The sequence below is a fragment of the Chenopodium album genome, chromosome 17, assembly GCF_948465745.1.
Source record: "Chenopodium album chromosome 17, dcCheAlbu1.1, whole genome shotgun sequence".
Classification (NCBI taxonomy): domain Eukaryota; kingdom Viridiplantae; phylum Streptophyta; class Magnoliopsida; order Caryophyllales; family Amaranthaceae; genus Chenopodium; species Chenopodium album.
In genome coordinates this window covers 49,546,725-49,555,708 of record NC_137850.1, presented here as the reverse complement: position 1 = coordinate 49,555,708, position 8,984 = coordinate 49,546,725, and the positions used below count along the sequence as shown (strand labels likewise).

Below are 8,984 nucleotides of genomic sequence, written 5' to 3'. Positions count from 1 at the left end.
CAAATTTCAATATTCAAATCCAAAAACTAATCAATCAAACCCAATTCAATTCAATTCCCAAATTCGAATTTGAACCCCAATTTGTAAGCTCTCAAGATCCTAATCCCAAATTTCAAAAACAAAATCAAATTGCAACCGAATTAAATGAAGAATTAAAGAGCAACATCAACAAAATAAGAGAGAGAAAGAAGGGTTATGAATTCACCTTTTTACAATAATCATGTATTTACCAATAAGGTAACAGATAAATTAAAGACAGAAGCGAAAAATTGAAGAAACAACAAGAAAAATAATTAAAATCACGTGATAAAAAATATTAAAGTTCAAAGTTGATCATATCAAACCCAATTCAGTTGAATTCCTAGATTCAAATTTGACCCAAATTTGTAAAATCCAAAAACCCTGAATTTTAAGTCACCTGAAACATTAATTCTCCAGCGATTATTGGACTTCCGCCGTGAAAGATTCGGCGAAAAATCGCCACTGCTGATCTGAACTTGCTCTCTCCTTCCGCCGCTACAACATTTTCTGGTAATGGCAAGCAACCGATCAGTGTTGGTTCTTCAGATGTGGCTCTACTCTTGAATTTTTGGATCAAACCATTGGGGTTGTTGGAAATGATGTGAAGCTTCATTTGTTGGCAACGCAAGCCTTATTTATCAGCATCATCCATCAGTAAGAGAAGAAAAGAGGAAAACAAACAAAGTGCCTATTCCAAGGTAAAAAGCAAGGTTGCATGAATCATCAAAGAAAGAAAGAGAAGAGCAGAAGTAGAAGAACACATGTGCTTTTCTTGAAAATTATAAAAATAAAATAAAAAAAAAATAAAAAAAAAAAGAAAAAAGAGGTTGATGCATGTGAAGTGCGCATCCTCTCACACATGTGATTCCCATGCTCGAGCACTATTCATAAGGGGCATAGGTGAGACTTTTTAAAGGGTGAGGATAAAAATGAACATTTTCATACTGAACATATTTTACAATAATTTTCTATTTCTCAATAATTAAATGTTCATTTTCATATAGTATAATGTTTTTTCTTCTAAAATAAATGTTTATTTGCAAGCCTTATGATGTTCATTCTTATAAAAATAAATGTTCATTTTATTTTTTAGTTAATACAAATTTTTGTGTTTGTTCAATTGTATAAAATGTTCATTTTTATAATAAAGGATGTTCAATGAACATTAACATTAATATTGTTAGACATTAGCATTAAGAGTGTTAGACATTAGCCTTGTCAATATTGGTCGAATGCAAGAGGATGTTGAACCTATCATTCACTTCTTCTCTCCTCTAGATCTAACTCATGTTTACACTCAAGAATTGACTCACACCTTTACCATTATCCATGGCAACGCTGTTGCAAACTGATGATGATGATGATGATGATGCTACTCTTCATAGGTCTCACCTAGGCCCCCCTTTAAGCACTAATTTTATTTATTTCTAGTACTTTCCTTTGTTTACTCTTAGTTCAATTAGCTTGTTTCCTTTAGTTTGATTCCTTCAGGTGGTCTTCATGTTTGCTAATTTTACTTCACTAGCAACATGACAGACTTTTTTAGGTCACTACTTGACCTCCTATGGTTTCTTTCATAATGTAATAATATCTTCTGTTCTTTGGTTAAAAAAAGATGTTTAGTTATATAATATTAAATGTACAATTTCTCTTTATTCTACTCTTATATTATAAATGTTCATTTTTATATAATGCAATGTTCAGAAATAAATGTTCATTTTTTTTTTCTAGTAAATGTTTAGTTTTTTTTTCTAGTAAATGTTCATTGCTAGACGCAACCTCAGCCAAAAATTTGCACATATTTTTTGCTTGGCAAAACTTTCGGGCTGGATTAGGATAGCGGGCCAGGCCATTAGCGATCCCCTCTAATTTTAACACTATTTGCATTTATGGAGTATTACTTTGTCGATAAAATACGTACTTTCTCTATTTTTCTAATTCTTAAGTCAGTTAATGCGCATTACTGCACTAGCTATATCCAAAGAGTTCCGTAGTTTAAATGTTTTTCATAAAGTGACATCGACACACTATCATTTTTTTTTTCTAAACTTATACTTGTATATAGTAACTTAATGTTGTTGTATAATGCTTCGTACTACGCATATTGTTGGATTAGTCCATATATGCATATTTTTATAATATCAAAATTTTTTGTATGTTTTTATTAATACATAATCAAATATATTAATAGTCAAACAATTTGTACTGAAATACATGAGAAGGGTTAGTATACGTGTCACTTAAAAACAACAAAGGGAATACTTTTTTTGTTTTACAGAGTATTAACTGAGTTTTAAGTGTTAAACTCACAAATTAACTTTCTTTCAATGTTTACTTGAGTTATTTTAATTTTTATCTATAGTTATAATAATATTTATCCATTATCGCTAAATAATTTTTATACAATTAGCATAATCAGTTTTGACATTTTCATATATCAAACTATCTATCAAAAATGTCTAAAGGGGTGGTAAAAAAAAATTGAATAACTTACTTCAGAAACTAGTAAAATCCCCATTGACAATTAACAGTAAAAACCAAAGGAAAAAGAAAGAGGGTAGGGAATAGGCTGCGGCAGCTGAAGGAATAGGAGAAGTTGCATAGAACGGCGCAATGATTTGTGCTCTGCCTCCTGCATTAATCCTTTTATATGTCTATTCATCTTTCATCTTTCCGGTTACTCTCATCTTAAATTAAGCATCACTCTCATCTCATCACCTCTTCTGTTTTCCCTCCCTTTCATTTCGCTGCCTATACTCACTCTATGAGTCTATTCCTTCTATATTTTACAACATCGAGACACGTTTATATCTTCTCGTTAGGTTTGAACACGCTTATTTTTAAGAAGCGTAAAAACATTTACGTTGGAGACTTGGAGTAGTATTTCATGCAACTATTAGATCTTAGGGCTCGTTCACTTCAGCTTAATTTCAGCTCTAATCAGTTCAGCTTCAATCAGTTCAGTTTAATTCAGCTCCTAATTTTCTTCTCTCATAAAATATTCATTTCAACTCTATTCAGTTTAGTTCAGCTCAAATCAATTCAGTTCATTTTAGCTCATTTTAGTAAATGTGAACAGACCCTTAGATTAGTGTTTAGTGTCTAATGTGACACAAATGCCACCCTTTGCGCGCACACAACTTTAATGTACAACCTCTATGAAAGCCTACTGATCGACTACTGAGGTATGTAAGTTCGTGTCTTTACTCCATGAGTCCATGTGCACTTAACTTTGTATACGTAACAAATAATACGGAGTACTGAGTATAGTTTTTTAAACTTTTTGAATACTTCGTCACAAGCTTTAATATACCTTAAAAAATCCGTTAATAAGTGTAATGCTAAAAAGTAGGAATATCTAATATTCAAGCCAACTCTAGTAATAGCACAATATTTTTGGCCGGAGAATTTTTTTGAAAAATCCTAGCATAGCCTCAATATGATATGGTGTGGAAAATTAAAATATTAAATATTTATTTTCACTACATACTACTCCATATTAGTCTATATTATTTATTTTATTATACAATGACGAAGTATATGACTAGGATGTGGTATAAATTGATTAACGCCAGATTTTAAATATTCATAATTTCATATAGTCGACGACTATCTTAGAATTTTTCCTCGACTACTAACAAAGCCAAAGTAGATTTGTTTCGAAGCAAAGGCAAAATGTTCCCCACATTGCTTCATTTTGGCATGTTTAACAGGTGTTTGTTTTGAAGGTGGGGGTGGGACTTGAGAGGTGGGGATGTTATAAGTATGGGCTATTAGTCCTGTTACACATTAACACTGCACAACTAGCTGGTGCTACTCGTTTCATGGAAAAAGCATTTTGCTTCTATTTCCCAATAACTTATCTCCTTTCAATTTCACTGTAATGCCTTACTATACACTGATTTTTGTTACTTTTGTATAGTAATTGCTAAGAAAAGTCAATTTTAGGATTTGGTACCACATTTACAAGTATATATCACAATTAGAGCCCTGTTCTTTTAAGCTGTTTTGCTCTGCTCAGTGCTGACTCAATCTGTTCTACTCTTTTATGCTGACACCTGCTAAAATCTGCTATGCTCTGCTTGTCCAATAGCTGAAAAGAACATGGCCTAATTTTTGCTTACACTAGTACATTGGTGTAACTTACACAAGCATACTACATAGTATCATTTACACACAATTCGATCAATATGTGGACTATCAAAATAAATTATACTACGTACACAATGTCCTTACATACAATTCGATTGAATACGTTGTTTAATTGAAATATTTGTTATTACATATATGTGTTGATTTCTGATATGCCAAATTTATATATGTAAAATGTAATTTATCATAATAAACAAAAGAGCTAAATTATCTGACATCGTTGTCAACTAATTAAGTAAATAACGGGATATTTTCAAATTTATTGAAAGACAAAATGACGTTAATTTTGTTAGAAAACTTAGAAGAAAAAGGGCATGTAGAGAGGTGATATTAGTCACATATGACATATTGGGGGCAAAAAATAATGGTACAATAATTAAAAAGAAACAAAGAAACAGGCAAATTGATGGAAGTGTCTTGGTTGCTTAATAGAGTAGTCAACATGTTGTTCCCCTCTTCGTCGTCACCCTCAATATCGTTAAGAGGGGTCAGTCCCCCACACCAAAAGAATCTTCCCTTCATTTGAAAATGACCCTTAATTCTTCGTTTTGCATATACGATAACCTTCCCTTCTCACTTTTCTTTTTCATTCTTGCTTCATTTTCTACGCGTAGTTGTTCCTTGGAATTACTATTCCCACTTGATCCTCTTTATACAAGTCTTTAGAATGCGGATATCTATCGTTTATCTTGATGAAACTGAATAGATGATTGCATATAAGGAGTTAAAAGTTAAAATATACGTAATGTCATTTATTTTCAATTCAATGATTTGGACTTGCACATTTTAATTGTCTTTAATTTGTGGAGTATTGTACTTCTTTAGGATTGGTAGGCCACCGGCTCGTTAGGCCCATTTTCTACATTATGAAAACGGCCCACTATTTGTTTGGATGACTAAAACCTCAGTTCCTCGAATGAGCTGTTGTACTTCAACAGATTTTTGCCTCTTCAACATTTATTTTATTTTATTTTATTATTATTATTTTTTTTCACTACTAATAATATATTTCATTTCTTTTCCTATCTTTGTGCAGCCCATTTTAAAAAAAATTACCAATATTTTTAGATATTATACCGGTAATGTTTGACAACTAACTATTACTTTAAGCGTAGCTATTTTGTAACATGATCAAATTAGACGTTAATATAACTTATTACTTGGTGAATTTTTGACATCAAGAGGGTATACTCAAACTCCCTCCATCCAAGACGTAGCTCAAGAATCCACCCTCATCACTTATCACCACCTCTATCCTTCGCTTTCCTTTTGTTCAAATTAATGGTATATATTGCGAATTAGTGCAAGGTTTGCATAATTGTATTCAAAGGGAAAATTTGGACTTGACATTCGTATGTATCTCTTTATTATTACATAAAAATACTTATTTTAATTTTTACGTAAATATATACTTCTAGTTTTATTATTCTATAACATAAAAGGAAACATACAACTTATATCTTAAGCATTTCTACACTTAGATTTATTTCCATTGTGTATCATCACAAGGAGAGCAAGCCTCTTGAGCAATATCAGTGATTTGAACTTTCGTGTCATAAATAACTCCGGGCTTCCAATCTGCTGGTAAGACATTTTTGGCCCAAATATTTTTCCCATCATAGCCCGATGTTATAACAAATCTGAACTGCAAAGGCCCATTTGGTGCCTTGCTTGTGTCCCACACTATTCCATGATTTCGGCTCATGAAAGTCCAATTTGGTGAACCAACCTATAATTTCATACACAAACACTAAAATTAAAGTGTTTTTTTTTTTTTTTTTTAAGTTATCATTAATGAGAAGATTGAGAACCAACCTATTATTTCAATATAAGCACAAAAATTAAAGTTTATTAAATGTGAACAAATATTCTTAAAATGTGGGCTAATGTTTTTTGACATGCAAGTTCTATTTTGATTTCTATATTTTCCTAAGCTCTCATTTATGGAGATATCCCTAGTTTAACTACTTGCTCATATGCTTGAAGAAAATAGATGGAGTATATTTTAATATGGTTACCTGAGCAACATCGATTGCTACGATTTCTGTTTGACCACCTTGGTAGAGAATTTTAATTGCCAAGTAACCAGGATTATGGCTAGATTCGTCAACTCGAATAGCCAAATTTTGACCTTTATAATCACACGGGATCCTGTTATACAAATGTAAAATGAAGTAAGAACAATATTAACCTTAATACTTTCTACTCCATACTTAAGATAATAAGATCTTAGCTAATGTTCAACACAAATCATGTTATTGCATTTTTGAAAATTATCAATATTGATAGAACATTTATATTCTTTCACACTTATTTGTTTTCAATGTATCATTTCACATTCATAAATATATTCGAAGAATATGAGCAAGATAACCAAAAAATTAGTTGAATAAATTTAACCTTTTATATTCCACGTCAGCAATTCCAAGCTTCTCAACATCTAGGTCCTTTCCGGGGTTGGCCATGGCTTTGAAAGCTCGATTGCTCAGAACAAAATCATTTTTGTTATTTGTATTCAGATTAGTTAATATCACTTTAGTCCCTGCCTTACTACACAGATAATTATCTTTGCATCTTATCTGCCATAACCAAAATAACTGATTTTAGCACATAGTATAACAATATAACATCAGTGATCAAATATGTTACTAAAGCATACTCGTACTAACGTCCATTTAAATTTAGTTGTCACAGTACAATTTAAATGACAATATCAACGTGACAACTAATCTCGAACATAAAATACCTGAAAGCATGCACCACAGCCAGCACCATCATTATACAATTTAGAGACACCAGCTGCAAGAAATCCCCTGTTTAAGTTCAAAGCCAACGAACCATACCCACATGCTCCAGCTGCATCAATTCAAAAAATTAACGATTACCCACTTATTAATGGCATAAAATATAATTTGGGTCTATCTCAAATTGTACTAATTACAATCAGTTTAATCAAAATTCAATATTAAAACTAGACTAATAAAACAGGGGATATATTTATTTACATGAAAGTGGTGAATCATTATAGAAAAAAGCAGCCTTTGATCGATGAACACAACGATCACAAGCTGTTACAGATGATACAAACAGTATTATAAAGATGAAGACCACAAATCCCGCCATATTTGATTAATTTTGAGGAAAATTTTTGAATTGTGTTGGAAACTATTGATTTAATTCACACATATATATAGAAAATTACGTATAATTTCGAAAATAAAAATAAAAATGGTGTACAGGTAAGCAAAAAGAGGGAGAAAATGAGATATAAATAATGAGGTAAGTTTGTTGAGGGGATGAAGGAAAAAGACAGGAGAAATTGTACAAACGCGGGAAAATGGCGGCGAAAAAAGAAAAAAAAAATGAGGAGGATGAAAGTGAGTGAATATGTAAAACAGGGCACTTAGTTACTGGTTTTTGTTGGTGGCCATTATCTTATGTGCTGTCTTGACTATTGACAATTACCCAATATTTCATTGGTTTTATATTGAATGATTATGACATTTTTATGATTAGTGATTTTGTTATTGGAGTATTAACTTGTTATATTAGGGCATGTGTAATCCTACTTAATAACTTATATAATCATGTTTCATTCTATATTATGAGATGGGTGTTAATTAATGTTTGCTAATAGTGATGAATGTGTAATTGATTTAAATTAATGTTTACATATAGTGATGAATTTGTTGATTTAAGGAAAATGCTATATATAAGCTAAAAGTGGGAAAAAAAAACAAATAAAAATATGAGTTTAACATTAATTACATTGATTTGTGCGTGATTTTGTTATCCATTCTTAAATTAATACCAAATAAGAAAAGTTATTAAATTCTTATTCATATCGCACCAAGGGCTACATATAGCATTACGTAATACCCTTTGATTTAAATTAATATTCACTCATAGTGATGAATTTGTAATTGATCTTAATTAATGCTCACTTATAGTGATGCATTTTCAATGTTCATGTTAAAGATTTCTATTGCTTAAAGTAGGTGCTCTTTACTTTTCTATTAGTATTCACAATTAAGACCTTATCATATATATGGATCAAGTTTGGTAAAGTGTAGGCTGACCATTAAGGAACGTGAGCTGGGTTTAGACTGTTGTGAGATAGGTTAGTTTTAACCTACTAATGACAATGTCGCAATGGTAATTCAACCTAGTATTAGAGAAACTATTGATTCACACAATTGGTCATCGCGTTTGGTTGAAAAGCTAGTGGCGCGAAGTGATGGGTTCTGATGTGATTGAACGCTTCTAAGTCAAAATTTAGGTCAAAAGCAACGCATGCTCCCGCCGCCCAATTTTCGTCCTACAGTAGGGGCTTCGGCCCCCAAGGGCATGTGTCGTGGCTAAGCTCGCGTAATGGATGCGCCGTGAGAGTCGCCTTGAAGTACAATACCTATCGAGTGGTGGGTTGAATTCTTTGCAGATGACTTAAATACGCGATGGGGTAATGTGAGTGGTAGAGTGGCCTTGCTTCGACGATCCACTAAGACTCAGCCCTATGTTGTTCGATTCGTCTCTCCCCCCACCTGATTCCCTTAAAACACCTATATTTTGGAAAATGAGGCTAACAATGCATCTTGTATGCTAAAAAAAAAATACTCCCTCTGTGTTTTGATAAGTGTTACAGTTTGACTTTTTTTCACTATTCACGTAATGGTTTTGACTTGATTAATTTACCAATATACATAAAACAAATGTTATTGTACGTATAATACATCGTTAGATTCGTTATAATATATACTTTCGTAATATCATCTTTTCCATATTTTTACTAATATACAATTACATAAATTATA

The 8,984-nt window shown here is 31.8% G+C and overlaps 1 protein-coding gene across 1 annotated transcript; it reads right to left on the bottom strand.

The window, feature by feature from the left end:
- Positions 1 to 5,478: 5,478 nt before the first annotated feature.
- On the bottom strand, positions 5,479 to 7,425 carry LOC145588396 (expansin-like A2). The gene is made up of 5 exons (XM_081645041.1): positions 7,179 to 7,425; positions 6,920 to 7,029; positions 6,574 to 6,752; positions 6,192 to 6,324; positions 5,479 to 5,902 (listed from the first exon to the last, which is right to left on the bottom strand). Exons 1-5 carry the CDS (start codon positions 7,294 to 7,296, stop codon positions 5,657 to 5,659), a joined length of 786 nt encoding a protein of 261 aa, XP_081501167.1. The 5' UTR covers positions 7,297 to 7,425; the 3' UTR covers positions 5,479 to 5,656.
- Positions 7,426 to 8,984: the final 1,559 nt, after the last annotated feature.

Excerpts from the sequence above, each read along its gene's own strand:
- LOC145588396 (XM_081645041.1), bottom strand. The coding sequence starts at position 7,296 with ATGGCGGGATTTGTGGTCTTCATCTTTATAATACTGTTTGTATCATCT. Across the intron at positions 6,753-6,919 it reads GCTGTGGTGCATGCTTTCAG|ATAAGATGCAAAGATAATTA; the intron begins GTATTTTATGTT and ends TGGTTATGGCAG. Across the intron at positions 5,903-6,191 it reads TAGCAATCGATGTTGCTCAG|GTTGGTTCACCAAATTGGAC; the intron begins GTAACCATATTA and ends ATGAAATTATAG.